The sequence below is a fragment of the Oncorhynchus nerka genome, linkage group LG15 (genome assembly GCF_034236695.1).
Source record: "Oncorhynchus nerka isolate Pitt River linkage group LG15, Oner_Uvic_2.0, whole genome shotgun sequence".
Lineage (NCBI taxonomy): Eukaryota > Metazoa > Chordata > Actinopteri > Salmoniformes > Salmonidae > Oncorhynchus > Oncorhynchus nerka.
This window is the reverse complement of record NC_088410.1, coordinates 54,346,899-54,365,532: the sequence shown is the minus strand read 5'-3', so window position 1 is coordinate 54,365,532 and position 18,634 is coordinate 54,346,899. Positions and strand designations below refer to the sequence as shown.

General features: G+C 44.3%; 1 protein-coding gene across 1 annotated transcript in view; it reads right to left on the bottom strand.

Annotated features, from left to right (window-relative positions):
- LOC115143707 (voltage-dependent calcium channel subunit alpha-2/delta-3-like) overlaps nucleotides 1–18,634 on the bottom strand; it is a 77,361-nt gene that overhangs the window by 14,390 nt on the left and 44,337 nt on the right. Inside the window, exons 11-17 of the mRNA XM_065001687.1 lie at nucleotides 12,125–12,238; nucleotides 8,890–8,968; nucleotides 8,097–8,230; nucleotides 6,934–6,951; nucleotides 5,111–5,182; nucleotides 4,940–5,020; nucleotides 3,381–3,455 (exon numbers count right to left, since the gene is read on the bottom strand). Of these exons, the coding sequence (XP_064857759.1) occupies nucleotides 3,381–3,455; nucleotides 4,940–5,020; nucleotides 5,111–5,182; nucleotides 6,934–6,951; nucleotides 8,097–8,230; nucleotides 8,890–8,968; nucleotides 12,125–12,238 (573 nt within the window). The remainder of the gene's footprint in view (nucleotides 1–3,380; nucleotides 3,456–4,939; nucleotides 5,021–5,110; nucleotides 5,183–6,933; nucleotides 6,952–8,096; nucleotides 8,231–8,889; nucleotides 8,969–12,124; nucleotides 12,239–18,634) is intronic.

Below are 18,634 nucleotides of genomic sequence, written 5' to 3'. Positions count from 1 at the left end.
CAAAGTCACCATCCAGCCAGGACGGGTTGTGCAGGGTCTTAGCTCAAGATCTCCAGTGCGCCTCCACGGCCCAGTGTATCCAGTGCCTCTGCCTAGGACAGGGTCTCCAGTGCGCCTCCACGGCCCAGTGTATCCAGTGCCTCTGCCTAGGACAGGGCCTCCTGTATGTCTCTCCAGCCTGGTGAGTCCTGTGCCTGCGCCCAGAACTAATCCTCTTGCATGTCTCCCCAGCCAGGTGAGCCCTGTGGCAGCTCCACATACCAGACTGCCCATACGTCTCCTCCATCCAGTGATGGTCCATGGCAAGAAGCCTCCAGTGATGATCCATGGCATGAAGCCTCCAGTGAATATCCATGGCAAGAAGCCTCCAGTGATGATCCATGGCACGAAGCCTCCAGTGATGATCCATGGCACGAAGCCTCCAGTGATGATCCATGGCATGAAGCCTCCAGTGATGATCCATGGCACGAAGCCTCCAGTGAATATCCATGGCACGAAGCCTCCAGTGATGATCCATGGCACTAGGCCTCCAGTGATGATCCATGGCAAGAAGCCTCCAGTGATGATCCAGCGATGATCCATGGCACGAAGTCTCCAGTGATGATCCATGGCACGAAGCCTCCAGTGAATATCCATGGCAAGAAGCCTCCAGTGACGATCCATGGCACGAAGCCTCCAGTGATGATCTATGGCAAGAAGCCTCCAGTGATGATCCATGGCACGAAGCCTCCTGTTATGATACATGGCAAGAAGCCTCCAGTGATGATCCATGGCAAGAAGCCTCCAGTGGTGAGACATGGCACAAAGCCTCCAACGAGGGCCTCCAGACTGGAGCCTCCAGCGCCGCCCTCCAGTCCGGAGCCTCCAGCGACGCCCTCCAGGCCAGAGCCACCAGCGACAGCCTCCAGTCCGGAGCCCTGGCCATAGAGAGGGTTTTATTCTCTATTTTGGTTAGGCTAGGGTGTAACTAGGGAGGGCATTCTAGTTTCTTTAGTTCTATGTTTTCTATTTCGTTGTTTGGTTCTCAATCAGAGGCAGCTGTCTATCATTGTCTCTGATTGAGAATCATACTTAGGCAGCTTTTTCCCACCTGTGTTTTGTGGGTAGTTGTTTTCTGTTTTGTTTTTCTGCACCTGACAGAACTGTTCATGGTCATTTTTGCTCTTTGTTATTTTGTTCTAGTGTTCAGATTTTAATAAACATCATGAACATGTACCAAGCTGCCCTTTGGTCCACTACCTCTTCTTCAGACGAGCGTTACAGATCATCTTTGAGATGTTTCTACAACTTGATAGGAGTCCACCAAAGGTAAATTAGATTAATTGGACATGATTTGGAAAGGCACACACCTGTCTATATAAGGTCCCACGGTTGACAGTGCATGTCAGAGCAAAAACCAAGCCATGAGGTCGAAAGAATTGTCTGTAGAGCCCCCGAGACAGGATTGTGTCGAGGCACAGATCTGGGGAAGGGTACCAAAAAAATTCTGCAGCATTGAAGGTCCCCAAGAACACAGCGGTCTCCATCGTTTTTAATTGGAAGAAGTTTGGAAACACCAATACTCTTCCTATAGCCGGACAAACTGAGCAATCAGGGGAGAAGGGCCTTAGTCAGGGAGCTGACCAAGAACCCGATGGTCAGAGAGCTCATGAGTTCCTCTGTGAAGATGGGAGAACCTTCCAGAAGGACAACCATCTCTGCAGCACTCCACCAATCAAGCTTTTATGGTTAGTGGCCAGACGGAAGCCACACCTCAGTAAAAGGCACGACAGTCTGCTTGGAGTTTGCCAAAAAGGCCCCTAAAGGACTCTCAGACCATGAGAAACAAGATTCTCTGGTTGGATGAAAACAAGATTGAACTCTTTGGCCTGAATGCCAAGCGTTACGTCTGGAGGAAACCTTGCACCATCCTTATGGTGAAGCATGGTGGTGGCAGCATCATGCAGTGGGGATGTCTTTCAGCAGCAGGGCCTTGGAGACTTGCCAGGATCGAGGGAAAGATGAATGGAGCAAAGTACAGAGAGATCCTTAATGAAAACCTGTTCCGGAGCACTCAGGACCTCAGACTGGGGCGAAGGTCTACCTTCCAACAGGACAACGACCCTAAGAACACAGCCAAGACAACGCAGGAGTGGATTCGGGACAAGTCTCTGAATGTCCTTGAGTGGCCTAGCCAGATCCTGGACTTGAACCTCATCTCTGGAGAGACCTGAAAATAGCTGTGCAGTGACACTCCCCATCCAAGCTGACAGAGCTTTGGAGGATCTGCAGAGAAGAATGGGAGAAACTCCACAAATACAGGTGTGCCAAGCTTGTAGCGTCATACCCAAGAAGACTAAAGGTGCTTCAACAAAGTATTGAGTAAAGGGTCTGAATACCTATGTAAATGTGATATTTCTGTTTAGTTTTTTTAGAGATGTGCAAAGATTTCTACAAATGTGTTTTTTTGCTTTGTCGTTATGGGCTATTGTGGATAGATTGAGAACTTTTTTTTAATCCATTTTAGAATAAGTCTGTAACGTAACAAAATGTGGAAAAGTCAAGGGGTCTGAATACTTTCCTAATGCACCATATGTACACATACTGTACATGCAACATGTCACTGTACTCTCTCTCTCTCTTGCTCTGCTGTGTGTGCATCTTGCTTGTGTTCCCTCAAATGGTGAGGGGCTGAAGCTCATTGGCAAGAACTTGAATTGCTAGGAGGCTGACCCACTTGGGGGAAAATGTAGGGAAAATAGTGCAGCACAGCTTCCAGAAAAAGAAACTAGGGATTTTGTGGTTAATTGAGGTAAGACATTAAATCTGCTCATAGATTATGCATGTATGAACTACACACTGACACATCTGGCCCAAAGCAGGAAATAGTCGTTCAGTAGTCGCCAAAGTTCCGGAGAATGTCTTTAAAGGTCCAATGCAGCCATTTGTATCTCAATATCAAATGTCTGGGTAACAATGAAGTACCTTATTGTGATCGTTTTCAATTAAAATGTTTTAAAAAATGTTTAAAAAACAATTTTGCTAAGACTCTCTGGGAGGAGTTTGAGTGGGGAGGGGAAACTGCAATGTATTGTAGCTGTTTAACCACTCCAAAGATTAGTATGTGTAAAGGCTTTTTGGGTTAGGGTTAGTGCATTGTGGCAAGGCTTGGGTTAGGGACAGGGGTTAGGGACAGGGGTAGGGGTAGGGTCGCAAAATTCAGGCAACTTTCCCAGAATTCCCAGGTTTTCGAGAAATCCTGCTTCGACGATGCCCGGTATAAGGAGGGGATAAGCAGGAAATCCTGAATCCTCTAACCATTATTTCTGAGGAAACCTTTGATTTTACAACCCTAGGCAGGGGACATAGTGTATGAGTGTGTTTAAAAGACAGTGTGTTACCAGTGGCCTCAGGTCCGGATGGGTCAGGATGTAGCCGTTGTTTGTGATGGCAAAGGCGTAACCGTGGATACCCAGCTGAAGGCATAAAAACAATATATAGAGTAGAAGCATGGCCGATTAATTAGGGCCGATTTCAAGTTTTCATAATAATCGGTAATCTGCATTTTTGGCATTTTTATAAAAAAACAATCAATCTTAACATAATCACGAGTTAACTACATATGGTTGATGATATTACTAGTTTAACTAGCTTGTCCAGTTTTGCAAATAATCAATGTGGTGCCTGTTAATTTATCATCGAATCACGGACTACTTCGCTAAAAGTGTATTTACGAAAAAGCGCTGTCGTTGCACCAATGTACCTAACCATAAACATCAATGCCTTTCTTAAAATCAATACACAAGTATATATTTTTAAACCTGCATATTTAGTTCAAAGAAATCATGTTAGCAGGCAATATTGTGTGACTTCTCTTGCGTTCTGTGCAAGCAGAGTCCGGGTATGTGCAGCAGTTTGGGCCACCTGGCTCGTTGCGAACTGTGTGAAGACCATTTCTTCCTAACAAAGACCGTAATTAATTTGCCAGAATTGTACATAATTATGACATAATATTGGAGGTTGTGCAATGTAACAGAAATATTTAGACTTATGAATGCCACCCGGTCGATGAAATATGGAACGGTTCCGTATTTCACTGAAAGAATAAACGTTTTGTTTTCGAAAATGCTAGTTTCTGGATTTGACCATATTAATGACCTAAGGGTCATATTTCTGTGTGTTTATTATATTATAATTAAGTCTTTGATTTGATATTTGATAGAGCAGTCTGATTGAGCGGGGGTAGGCAGCAGCAAGCTCTTAAGCATTAATTCAAACAGCACTTTCCTCCGTTTGCCAGCAGCTCTTCACAATGCTTGAAGCACAGTGCTGTTTATGATTTCAAGCCTATCAACTTCCGTGATTAGGCAGGCAATACTATGGTGCCTATAAGAACATCCAACATCAAAGGTATATGAAATACAAATGGTATTGAGCGAAATTGTCCTATAATTCCTATTCCTAACTACAACCTAAAACTTCTTAACTGGGAATATTGAAGACTCATGTTGAAAGGAACCACCAGCTTTCATATGTTCTCATGTTCTGAGCAAGGAACTTAAACGTTATCTTTTTTTACATGGCACATATTGCACTTTTACTTTCTTCTCCAACACTGTGTTTTTGCATTATTTAAACAGAATTGAACATGTTTCATTATTTTTTTGAGACTAAATTGATTTTTATTTATGTATTATATTAAGTTAAAATATAAATGTTCATTCAGTATTGTTGTAACTGTCATTATTACAAATATTTTTTATATATACATATATAAAAATCGGCTGATTTAATCAGTATCGGCTTTTTTTGGTCCTCCAATAATCCGTATCGGCGTTGAAAAATCATAATCGGTCGACCTCTAATATAGAGATACTTGATTACATAAAGTAGAGTACAGTACAACAGTAAATGACAAGGCATCTAATGGGTCATAAACATGGGTTAGTAAACCCAGTACCAGGTGTTTAGGGATGATCTTCATGAGTTCCTGAAGAGGAATGTCTGTGCCCACTACCCCTAGGAGAATACCCTGGTTCTTCTGTAGAGGAAAGAGGAGAGAAAGAGTGAGTATAACACACACAGACAGACACACACACACACACACACACACACACACACACACACTTACGGTCTCGTTCTTGGTGCTGAACACAGGCATGGCCACAGTGGTCATCAGGCTTGGGCCCTTCTTGTTTCTGGACTGAGATGGAACACAGTGACAGTGACAGAAAGTGGCAAAGACCGATCTCGATTGCATTACTCCTCGCGCCCTCTTTCCTTGTCTCCTTCTCAAAACCCATTGGATAAGAAAGCCAGAGGTCCCTCCCCTCTGACCTTCTCCTCCAATGGGTTTTGAGAGGGAGACGAGGAGAGAGGACACGAGGAGGTTGCAATCGAGATTTTCCAATTACTTTAACCATCAGAGGCTATTGCTACAGTATTCCATGTCTGACTGATGCTAAATGCTATCCTATTCGGTGTCAATAGAGGAATATATGCACCAATGTCCATCCCTACCAAGTAGGCTTCATCACAACACATCTACAGTCCAGTAATTTCACCAAAATAAACTTCACCAAACACTGTGTCGCCAAATGTTTAAAAAAAAATTGAAGTGAGTCTGCAGTGTAAATATATGGTAAATGTTGCTTGCAGTTTGTGGTTTTACAGTAAATGCACAGTGAAGCTCCAGTTTAGAGCGATCCCCAGTGTGTGTGTGTGTGTGTGTTTGTGTGTGTGTGTGAGTGTGTCTTCATTTTGAGAGCGGGGCTGTGTTCAGCAGGATGAGAACTGACATGATTAAACACATGAGCTCACTGAAACTAGGTCTGCTATTCCCTCACCTCAGAGGCTCACGGCCACAGCTGTGAGTGCACTGTGTGTGAGGGTCATAGCCGCTGGAAGTAGAGGTTCTAAGGGTGCTCCAGCACACACTTATAAATCACAATTAAACAATAATGAATATAACAATTATAAATAAATAGTTTTAAAAATGTCATCCACCAAATTAGTGCACTCCCACCCCTAAACATCTTCCCGCAGCCATGGTGAGTGTGCGGCTATTTGTGTATGTGTGTGTGTGCTTGTGTGTGTGTGTGTGCTTACGTGTTTGGCTGTTGTGCGTGTTCATGTACGTGCGTACGAGAGAGGCAATGAACGGTTACTAGCGTGGGATCGTCTTGGCTGCTCGACAAAATGACTGATGGAGGGTCTCACCATCGACCAACCCGCTTCCCCCCAGAGCGACAGCCTCCAAAGCCTAGTCTCACCTATACAGGTAGACCCTGGTAGAATCCCTCAGTCCATCAGAGGAGCTTAGTAAAGACACACTGGGTATACGCAGCTGTAGATACGATAACTTTCCGGGAAACGACCTTGTGCTAGCCCCTCCACCCCCCCCCGTCCCCCCCGTCCCCTCTCCTTCTCTCTCTCCCTCTCTCCGCTCCAATGTCAGTTTTATTACGAGCTTGAGGAGATAAAAGGCAATGATCCACAGAATGATGAATGGCGATTCTCTGTGGCTGAGATACAAGAGCACACACGCCAGAGGACAATCCCCCCCAGCCCTTACTTCTGTGGCCGTGTGTGTGTGTGTGTGTGTGTGTGTGTGTGTGTGTGTGTGTGTGTGTGTGTACTGTGCACAATACACATACAGTAGTGGACAATCCACATACTGAGTAGAAGTAGAGCTTTACACATTACAGCAGTCTCAACTGCGGCTGCAATGCCTTAACTCCACAGCAGGGGAGAAACTCACTACTCAAGGACCCTCAGCAACCAGATTACAGACAAATATCCATGGCAACCATATAACACCTCAAATAAGGTATCCATGTTATACACCATAATGGAAAATAATCCAACAGTAAATACTCTCTAAATGACAAGGAAATGAGAGAGAGTGAGGAAGAGAGAGCGATAGAGAGAGAGAGAGAGAGAGAGAGGCTTTACCTTGTGTGCCTGGGAGAGCTGCAGAAGGAGACAGCAAAAATGACAAATGAGAATTGAGCTCTCCTCCTGTACAACAGACAGACAGACAGACTGCTCCTCCTGCATTTTAACATTCTAGACACAGAAGTGCAGAACATTCCAGTCAGAATTAATGAAGCTCATAATGAGGAATCAATCCTGTAGCATGAAGGGGACTGATCAGAGAGGACACGGGCACACACACACACACACACACACACACACACACACACACACACACACACACACACAGATGCAGGAACACACGCACACATTCACATACACACACGCACGCACCCTCGCACACACTCACCGATACGCAAGCATGTTCGGACATGTATACATACAGTATGAACTCATATAGCGGGTGGAAACCAGTGTTGGGATTAGTTACTTGAAACAGCAATATATTACATATTACTTGTTACATTTTTTTTTTTTTTTTAAGTTCCGCGTTACATTGCATTACGACTCAAAATCTTTCAGTTTGTTTGACTGTCGGAGGGAGCAAGGCGAGCCGCGCGCTCTACCAAGGATGTGCTACTTACTAACTCAGCTTTGATCGCTTGTTTCTCCTTTCATCTGTGGCGCTGCTTTCCTGTGCTCGTCTACAAGTGCTGCGCTCTATAGGGGCTGCTTAATTAGCCGTATATACTGTTAGCCAAACATCTGTACCGATTCCCTATCTTTCCGTTCAAAATCTCTCTCTCGAGCTGCCAGTTCTGGTTATAGACTGCACATACACGATGGACTCATAGAGATGTATAGAGGGCACACTTTCCACTGGACGCAAAAGCCCTCTATGGGCTTTGCTATCACAGAAGTGATCAATGGCAAAGATGAGGGGTGTGCCCTCTATACATTTCTCTGGAAAGCAGCTGTCATGACATTTCTCCAAACATCCTTTCTCCGCTCGCGGTCGAGATTGGATCATGGAAATATAAGCCCGGCAGAGATATGATTCTGAAAGCTGTTTGACAAAGTAACTGTATTAATAATACCCAATTTGAAAAAGTACCGCAATCACTTGACTTCGTTACTTATAAAGTCATCTGATTACGTACACTGGTGGACATACAGTACATTATGTACATTATGTACCTTACACACAGTCACTAACTTTTTCCACTCACTATGAAACTTACAGTGCTGTCCATGTAGGCCTCCGTCCAGACCGTGTCATGCTCATGGTCGATGACTTTAGGACGACTCATAACATGAAGATACCTCATCACATTTTCCTGTACGTCAGCCAGTGTGGAGATCTGACTGAAATACCCTGAGGCAACAAGCACACACACACGCAGGCACGCACACACACACACACGCACACACATACATACACACACACTGTATCACATTAAGGTATTTCACAGGCATTTCCCAGTAAGTGTGTGTTACTGTGAGTATCAGAATAAGGTTAGACTAGCTGGGCTGTGTAATCCCGCAAGTCATCAGTTTTCCTGACTGTGACTTTCCCAGTCCAGAGCGTTCTCCTCTCATCCGGAGCATGGGCACACGGGAGCCATCAGCGGCAGGCGGTCAGGGGGAAAGGCTCTGACAGGAAGAGGGATGAGGCAGGGATGCCCCCTGACCCCTCTGTGTCACTCCACTGCTGCTCCGCTCTGCACTGCTCACATCAGCAGCACAGCCACCCCCAACACCTCCAAACACACACTAAAACCTGCATATCTTCGCTCCCCACACCTCACACACTAACACCCACAATTCCCCCCTCCCCAAAACACACTCACAATCTAACACCTGCGTCTCTTCTCTTCCCTCCCCAAAACACACACACACACACACACCTCTTTGACAAACACACACCAATAACCACAATTCCTATCTACCCGACACACACTCACACCCACCCACACATTTACACACAGCCAAGTGTATGTGTTTCTTATGGTATAGTACGAAGAGGAGACACACCTTTATTAGCACAGGCCATCCATTTCATGTTATCAGCAAAGGCAGACTCTCGGCCAATCAGGTAAGGGAATATGCGCACCTATACGGAGAGGAGACAGCATCGTCAGGCGTTTACAGGGTGGTTGCCAGCTCAGATTTAAATAGAGAGTGCATAAACATTCACTGTGACGGAACAACATGGGGCTCCATCTTCCTGCTCTCATTTTATCTATCTGGAGAGAGGAGATGAGGGGTGGCTGTATGCACTACTACAGTGCTAGATGTGCCTCACGAGGAAAGACCAGTGCTCCGTAGCTATTTATCTTTATTTCTCCCTTCCTCTCTCCTCTCCTCTCCTCATCCCTTTCTCCTTTTCATTGTTTTTCCCTTCCTCTTGCTCCCTTTCTTGCTCATCCATCCATCCATATCTCTGCACGCCTGTGCTTCATTAGATCTCTGTGTATGTATAAACCTAAGTCGACAGCACGGAGAGACAAGAGGCAGGTTATGTTCTCTCTGTGGCGTAAGCCAATCAGAGGGCTTCAAGCTGGACATGGGAACGGGTCCATGTGTGCACTTTCTGTGACTCTCTGCCAATACGGCACGGCTCATTGGCTCCAGATGCTATGCTAAGCATATAGGAGAACCGGAGTGAACGGCTGCCAAATACTGCCCCTCTGGGTATGTTTGGGGATGGGGGGGGGAGTTACACTGCCAAATACTGCCCCTTTGTGCGACACGCATTTGCTTGATAGGACTGGACAAAAGGGCCGTAAAGCTGCTGTTTTTATTGCACTGTGAATAGCACAGCAGCCCATTTAATTTCAATTGCATTTGCCTAATGCTTTCACCCAGCCGTTTGTCACAGAGTGGCCCAGAAAACACCCCCCCAGAAAGACCCTCCAATATAGAGCCAGCCTGGGGCGACAGTGACAGAGGCTGAGAGGCAGAAGCAGGGCGAAGCCTATGGTACTGGAGGAGGGGATTCAGAGATTCTATTGCCAGCCTGGGACGCCAGAGGCAGAGGCAGGGGTAGAGGCAGGGGAATGACTGAGAGTAGATACAGGAGGAGAGGGGCTCCACAGCACAGAGCTACAGTCTGGGGCAGTATAGCGGTAGAGGCAGGGAGAAGGCTACTCTATGTGGATACGTACAGGAGAAGAAGAAGGGCTCTAGAGCACTGAGAGCCAGCCCGGGGTAGTAGAGGCAGAGAGAAGACAGGAGGAGAGAGGCCAGACACTGGAGTACATTCAGTCCTCTTCCTCCAGCCAAGCACACGCAAGAGCAGAGTTCGCTGTCTGCGTGAGTGGCTGATTGTGTCAGGCCAATCGGTCGTTGAGGTGGATGGAGGTCAAACAGAGATGAACCGGGCCCCAGGGACAAGCTCTCTGAGCCATCTCCGCAGCCCCTCCATTGTGACTCTTTATGTCACGCTTATAAAGGCTTTGTGAATGCTACGTAATGTGTTGTCCGTTTTGTCTTCAATTATTATTTTTATTTTTTTATTTTATCCAAGCCCCGTCCCCACAGGAGGCCTTTTTGCCTCTTGCCAGGCCGTCATTGTAAATAACAACTTGTTCTTAATTGACTTGCCTGGTGAAATAAAGGTCAAGTGAAAAATCGACATTAATCATCAGCTTAAGTAAAGTCTTACCGTATTTTCTGGTCATTGAACAGGGTTTGGACTGTTTGGATAAAACAGCTCAAAAAGAGACGTGCTTAATAGGCAAAGGAAAGCAGCTTGAGTGAAATGTTTTAGGTTTCGACTGGCTCTTTGTTCTGTGTGCAGCGTAAACCATGCGCGAGTGCGAGCTCAGGGACTGAGACTGAACCATGATTCTGCCCTTGAAAACAGTTCATCCCTCATGTTTCTCTGGTTAAGGACAAATGTCACGGTGTGTCAGGTCGGCTCTATGAAATACATGTATAGTTCAGGCACTTGTACATTTACTGGGCTGTGAGATGTACTTGGATAATAAGAACTACATTTCGCCAAACGTTCCAAGAAGGAAAATCAAACTGTCGTCTAATATCCGTCATTTTAAAACAACGGAAAAGGACAAGTCTCAAAGGAAGGAAAACACGGCACAAGCATGAAGGAAATCTCAAATGAAACAGATTCACAATGAGAGTTTGAAAGGAAAACCGAGGCAGTGAGAAAATGAGAAGGAGAGATGGATTGGAGTGTTGGTGTGTCGTTGTCATAACAATACAAAATCAACCAAAGCAAAGTTGCCAGAATGTTTGAATTGCAAATGTTTGGTTGATAAGAGCAACAGTGTTGCCATGGTGATTACATTGATTAGAATACAATTACATTTGAAAATGATGATATAGCAATTGAAAATGGAATGTTGAAATGTTTGGTTGATAGGCACAAATGTTGATTTGGAACTCTGTTTTGGTGGCAATAACCCGAGACTGGACGCTTCTTTCCGCTATCTAAGATTATACACCCAGTGATTTAACCAGTGCCTACCATGGATGGCACAGGGACATCAGTATCTTCTGCAATTACCTTCAAATTCCATCAGCTATGGTAATACTGAGAAAAATACTGTATTTTTTTTTTTACCAGGATTTGGTTCATTGCTTATTTTTGTGTATTTCTGAGTATTACAGGTTTCGAATGCATTTAGGTACATATCAGATCATCAAGTTCCTGCAGGAAACCAATGGACTCCATTTGAATTCAAATTCTATCACTTGAATCTGAATGAATGACTCGACTGCCCCCCACATGAAGAAAAAGCATTTCTGTGGGTTTCTGTTGCATTTATGTAAATCACGAAGTCCATTTGCACTCTTTTGCATTTTCCTGTGGAGGAAAACTTTCTGCAACAAAAGGGTGATGAAAGGAAGTTTTACGAGGATGGAGTTTTACGAGGATGGAGTTTTACGAGGATGGAGTTTTACGAGACTTTTCTGATGAAGAGATTGAGCAACTTGAATCCATTTCAGGGGTGTTGGAGATGGCTGTGAATCTCTGAGTTATTTTGCAGAAGAAATAAGAAATATAAGATAGGATTGGTAGGTATAGTAAGTTTGATAAATGCAAGTTATTGTCCATTTCATAGCAATACAAATTAAAAATAAAAAATTGCAGCTGTGTGTGTGTGTGAGAGAGAGTGAGTTAGTGAATGGTTATTTGTATATGAGAGAGAGAGAGAGAGAGAGAGAGAGAGAGAGAGAGAGAGAGAGAGACAGAGAGAGACTACCTATTGTAGCGCCTTCCAAGCCATGACCAGTATCTCACCTTTCTGTCTGGCCAATTGAACTTGGCGAAGACATCGTCATACATCTGCGTTGCCCCGTCAGTCACCAGCATGATAGCCTGGCTACACACACTGCCATGCCCAGTCTGGTTAAACTACGCACACAGAGAGAACACACACGCTTACACAGAGATACACAATACATCGTTAGGAACTTGACTCTGTAGTTTTAGGCAGATTTTGGTTGATTAAAGTTCTGATGATTAATTGATATAGATGATCTACTATTTACAATTTTTCTAATAAGGAAACTCATTGAGTTGAACCAGATGGGAACATCAACGACAGGTTGTGCACCATGGTCTTCCCGACAGCCATATGTCTATCTCCAAAAAGGAGCAACATTTATTCACGGGGCATGTTCATCTCTCCTCTAATCCTATCCCATCTCTGTCTCTGACACCTGGGCTACCTCCGAGACAGATCTGGGTTCAAACACTATTTGGGCTTGATTACCTGGGCTTGATTGAGCTAGTCTGACACAATTGAACCAATAGAATACTCACAAGGAGTGCAAACCCTGCCCATCTCACACTCCAAACGAAAATGCTAAAAGTATTTGAAAGATTTCAAGTAGTGTTTGAGTATTTGAACCCAGGTCTGCTCTGAGACTCTGTGCCTGTCATCTCTGCCCGTGGCCGTGTAATAGCTGTTTTCACTGCTGATGTCTGATGATGTCTGATACTGGCGCCCGGCGTGCCCGCGGGCCCCGTCAGGGACTAAAACACAGATAATCTCTTTGTAAATAAACCGGGAAGTGCAGCCCACATGAATCTGATGGAAGAAGATGCATGGCAGTAATTAACTGGTTTATTGACCTGTGTGACAGAGGGAATGTGGAGAAATAGAGGTTTGTGGAGGGAGCGCCTTTATCGCCGTCCGAAAGCTGCTGAGCTGAGCACGACTCTGCTCCCAATACACACCAGCATAGCAAGAATGTGTGTGGACACACACACAGGATTACAATACCACACGGACTGTCTCTTTTGACACACACACCTCTTACACATGCATGCACAGTGGTCTCCGTACCCACTGCGGATTACCACAAGTTTTTTTTTTTGTGTGTATTTTTTCACCTTTATTTAACTAGACAAGTCAGTTAATAACAATTTCTTATTCACAATGACGGCCAAGGAACAGTGGGTTAATTGCCTTGCTCAGGGGCAGAATGACAGATTTTTACCTTGTCAGCTCGGGGATTCGATCTAGCAACTTTTCAGTTACTGGCTCAATGCTCTAACCACTAGGCTACCTGCCGTCTTCCAAAAGTAGACCTTGCTCAGAGCATCCCTTCGAGCTAGGGTAAAGAGTTACTGTAGCTATGTCAGAAAGACCTAGACAAACACAGCAAGTGATTTACATGTATTTTCTCAACAATATGGTCATCGCTAAACGCTTTGACACCGCAAGCCATTTTAAATCTACGGTTTGCGGTTTGTCTGAGGCAAAGAATTGTAAATAAGGCTGTATTGGATGAAACAAACAGAATTCAAAGCCTGTCAACCACAGTGAACTACACCAAAAAAATATATATATATACCACCCAGACAGAACATAATGTTCACCATAATATTTAAAACAGATGCAGTGTAGAATACATGATTACATGGTAGGGTCAGTGGTGTGGATCCATGGATGCCAAAACAAATTGACCAGTATTTTGGGGTTTTAAACAATAAATAATTGATCGTTCATCTCTCTGTGTGTCATAATTTTCCGTCAATTCGCAAGAGGCTGAATGTGTCTCACAGGAGTTAACATCCGAGTGTGCAAAACAATGCCCTTCTGTCTCTCAACGTGTAGAGCTGTAGATCTGGCGCTGTCTGGTCCAAACGAGGATGGCATTTCTGCTGCCCTTTGCATTGAAGGCAAGGGAAGCCAGCGAGCATCTGGGCTTCCTTGACGACAAAATAAAGTATAAAACATTTGCCATTCACAGCTCAACTGGGAATGGTCCTGGCGCACCAAAAATGGATTTGGATTTGGCATCACTCCTATCAAATCCCATTGAGACCATACGTCCTTGACAAAAAATTTTTTTTGAATTGTTGCATCTCGCTGTGTTGTTGTCCTTCACTGGCTAGCTAGCTAGCTAGCTAAAATGGTCCCTTTTTCTAAATTAGCCATGGATGGAGCTAGGGATTTGGACTAATTCTCTGTTCTGGGCAATGATTATAATGGCGATTCTGATCCAACCATTCATTTATACATTGTTGTGCCCCTGGCCGGAGAGGACGGAAGTTCAATATGTAGCTAGATGTAGAAGGCTAATGTTAACTAGCTAACGTTGCCCATGAATGGAAGTTAGGCTAGCGAGCAAGCATTTTAACCAGGTAGCCTAGGACAACAAAACAATTAAAGCATGTACTGTATGACAGAGTGATAGACCGTTTCGTCAGCATGAAAGAGAGGAGGATGGTATTGACGTTTCTCTACAAGTAGTGAGTCAACATGTTTTTCTACTTGCACTTGGCTTCCCAAGTGATTTTACCAGTGGTGGAAAAAGTACCTAATTGTCATACTTGAGTAAAAGTAAAGATACCTTAATTGAAAATGACTCAAGTAAAAGTCACCCAATAAAACACTACTAGAGCAAAAGCCTAAAAGTACTTAGTTTGAAGTATACAGACAATTCGGAAAGTGTTCCTCATTTTGTCACTTTACAGCCTTATTCTAAAATGGATTCAAATGTTTTTTCCCCTCAATCTACACACAATACCCCATAATGACAAAGGAAAAACAGGTGTTCAATTTTTTTTGCAAATGTATAAATAACCTGAAATATCACATTTACATAAGTATTCAGACCCTTTACTCAATACTTTGTTGAAGCACCTTTGACAGCGATTACAGCCTTGAGTCTTCTTTGGTATGACGCTTCACGCTTGGCACACCTGTATTTTGGCAGTTTCTCCCATTCTTCTCTGCAGATCCTCTCAAGCTCTGTTAAGTTGGATGGGGAGTGTCGCTTCACAGCTATTTTCAGGTCTCTCCAGAAATGTTTGATTGGGTTCAAGTCCGGGCTCTGGCTGGGCCACTTCAGGGCATTCAGAGACTTGTCCCGAAGCCACTCCTGCGATGTCTTGGCTTTGTGCATAGGGTCATTGTCCTGTTGGAAGGTGAATATTCACGCCAGTCTGAGGTCCTGAGCGCTCTGGAGCAGGTTTTCATCAAGGATCTCTCTTTACTTTGTTCTGTTCATCTTTCCCTCGATCCTGACGAGTCTCCCAGTCCCTGCCGCTGAAAAACATCCCCACAGCATGATGCTGCCACCACCAGGTTTCCTCCAGACGTAACGCTTGGCACTCAGGCCAAAGAGTTCAATCTAGGTTTCATTAGACCAGAGAATCTTGTTTCTCATGGTCTGAGAGTCCTTTAGCTGCTGTTTCACAAACTCTAAGTAGGCTGTCATGTGCCTTTTACTGAGGAGCGGCTTCCGTCTGGCACTCTACTATAAAGAACTGATTGGTGGAGTGCCGCAGAGGTAGTTGTCCTTTTGGAAGGTTCTCCCATCTCCACAGAGGAACTCTAGAGCTCTGTCAGAGTGACTATCACCTCCATGACCTCGGTCACCTCCATGATCAAGGCCCTTCTCCCCTGATTGCTCAATTTGGCTGGTCGGCCAGCTCAAGGAAGAGTCTTGGTGGTTCCAAACTTCTTCCATTTAAGAATGATGGAGGCCACTGTGTTCTTGGGGACCTTCAATGCTGTAGACATTTTTTAGTACCCTTCCCCAGATTTGTGCCTCGACACAACCCTGTCTCGGAGCTCTATGGACTATTCCTTCGACCTTACTCTGACATTAACTGTCAACTGAGGGACCTTGTATAGACAGATGTGTGCCTTTCCAAATCATGTCCAATCAATTGAATTTACCACAGGTGGACTCCAATCAAGTTGTAGAAACATCTCAAGGATGATCAATGAAAACCGGATGCACCTGAGCTCAATTTCGAGTCTCATAGCAAAAGGTCTGAATACTTATGTAAATTATGTACTTTTTACTCCATACATTTTCCCTGACAACCATTACTTATTACATTTTGAATGCTTAGTAGGACAGGAAAATGGTCTAATTCACACAATTATCAAGAGAACATCCCTGGTCATGCACACTGCCTCTGATCTGGTGGTGGCACTAAACACACATGCTTCATTTGTAAATGATGTCTGAGTGTTGGAGCATGCCCCTGGCTATCTGTGCCGTCTGGTTTGATTAATATAAGGAATATTACATTATTTATACTTCTACTTCTTATACTTTTAATTTATACCTTTTTTTTTTACTTAAGCATATTTTAGCTATTACATTTACTTTTGATATGTTTTCCTAGTCAATCTCCACACAATACCCCATAATGATAAAGCGAAAACAGATTTTAAAAATATGAATAGTAAAGTAGAGCACAGATAGCCCCCCAAACTACTTAAGTAGTACTTTCAAGTATTTTTACTTAAGTACTTTACACCACTGGATTTTACCCACAAACCGCTACTGGGTAGGATACGAGGGTTGACAAATGTGGAGATTATGGGATGATGGTGATGATCAATATTATGGTCAAGGTGTGTTTATGCTCAGACCCACGGTCCTGCTTCTAACAGAGAAACACACAAGCACCTTCGGGAAACCATAGTCTTGAGAATGCTGCAGTTTACTCCACTCCAGAGCTAGTCAATCGCCTCCTACCTTCGATCTGCCCTGCGATAAGCCAGAGAGAAAAATGGCTCTAGCCCAGTCAGTATCCATTCCATCCATTCACCAAGGTGGTAGCCTGGCCTACTGTAACAATGCATTTCACACTGGGCCTATTGGCCAACTGATTACCATATTCATTGGACTAGCTTCAATGAATCGTACCAATGCAGACATTGAAGCCGTGCTCACGGGACTCTGCGCGTTGCGGCGGACCGCTAGCCTGAAAACAGAGAGATAAAAGGAGAGCAGAGAGGTCTTATCTCCACCGGCTTTGTGTTCCAATCATCCTCCTTATTAATCAGCACCGTTAATTACAGTCATTAATCACCTTCAGAATCGACGTGTCTGTGTTCGCTGGGGGTGGAACGGAGGATAGCGGGGATTGCAGTGAAGCGTTTCGAACGGGGAAAACGGGGAGGAGACGCGCTGTACTCAGAGCTTGAGAATACGTAGGTACACCTTGCTGGAGTGTACTGATGTTGCTCGTTTTCATCATTCAATTAGGTTGGGACATGAAACTATTGTGCCTGAACTAATTGCCTTTCTACTCAAACTTCTCTGGCGTGTACCCAAGAGTGTTTACGTATTTGTTGTTTAATCAAGTAAAAAGTCATTCTGGAAATTTACTGAAGTCCAAGACGCATTTGAGAACCAATTTGTGTTTAAGGTTTTGTGTTGTGTGTTTCATCCGCTCTACATAGTAGACATTTGCTGAGTTGAATATTACATTATGTGTGATGTTCATGATGTGGATACACAGATACGGCACATGTAAGACGCACAATTGAAATCGGAAGTTCACATACATCTTAGCCCAATACATTTAAACTCAGTTTTTCAAAATTCATGACATTTAATCCTAGTAAAGATTCCCTGTCTTAGGTCAGTTAGGATCACCACTTTATTTTAAGAATGTGAAATGTCAGAATAATTATTTATTTAAGCTTTTATTTCTTTCATCACATTCCTAGTGGGTCAGAAGTTTACATACACTCAATTAGTATTTGGTAGCATTGCCTTTAAATTGCTTAACTTGGGTCAAACTTTTTGGGTAGCCTTCCACATGCTTCCCACTATAAGTTGGGTGAATTTTGGCCCATTCCTCCTGACAGAGCTGGTGTAACTGAATCAGGTTTGTAGGCTTCCTTGCTCGCACACGCTTTTTCAGTTCTGCCCACAAATTTTCAATAGGTTTGAGGGCAGGGCTTTGTGATGGCCACTCCAATACCTTGACTTTGTTGTCCTTAGAGAGTAATAGGATACGGCATGTGTCAAAATTGATTGATTGCTGACCTTATGACCTGATGACCTGTACAGAATATGTGCCCCCGCCCCGCCCCCCCTGTTGGTGTGGTCATGTGTTAGAGGGTGTTTGAACTTTTGGGGTCCATGCCCCCCCCCCCCCCAGTTTTATCTCCCTTATGGTTGTTATCTATGAAGCAGGAATGTCTGGGGCTATAGATAGCGCTGGGGCCTCAGCATTATAAATGTCCAGAACAAGCCATTTTTTAAGACCTGAATATTAAGCATCTAAAAATATGTCTACAAGGGAATTCTCGGAGTGCTCTGTAGCTCATGTCACGAACCCAACGCCAAAAGCTTGGAGGATATTTTGGTAGAGGCTCCCGAATGTTTTAACGGATTTCTGTGTACAAGCGAGGGCCATATGTCGTACATATTCAACCCGGAGGAATCTACGGTTAAGATATTCACAGACAGCGTGTCCCAACCCTTTTATCGTGCAGAACCCGAGCCTTTTCTCCAGCGCTATGGATGCGAGAATGGCTTA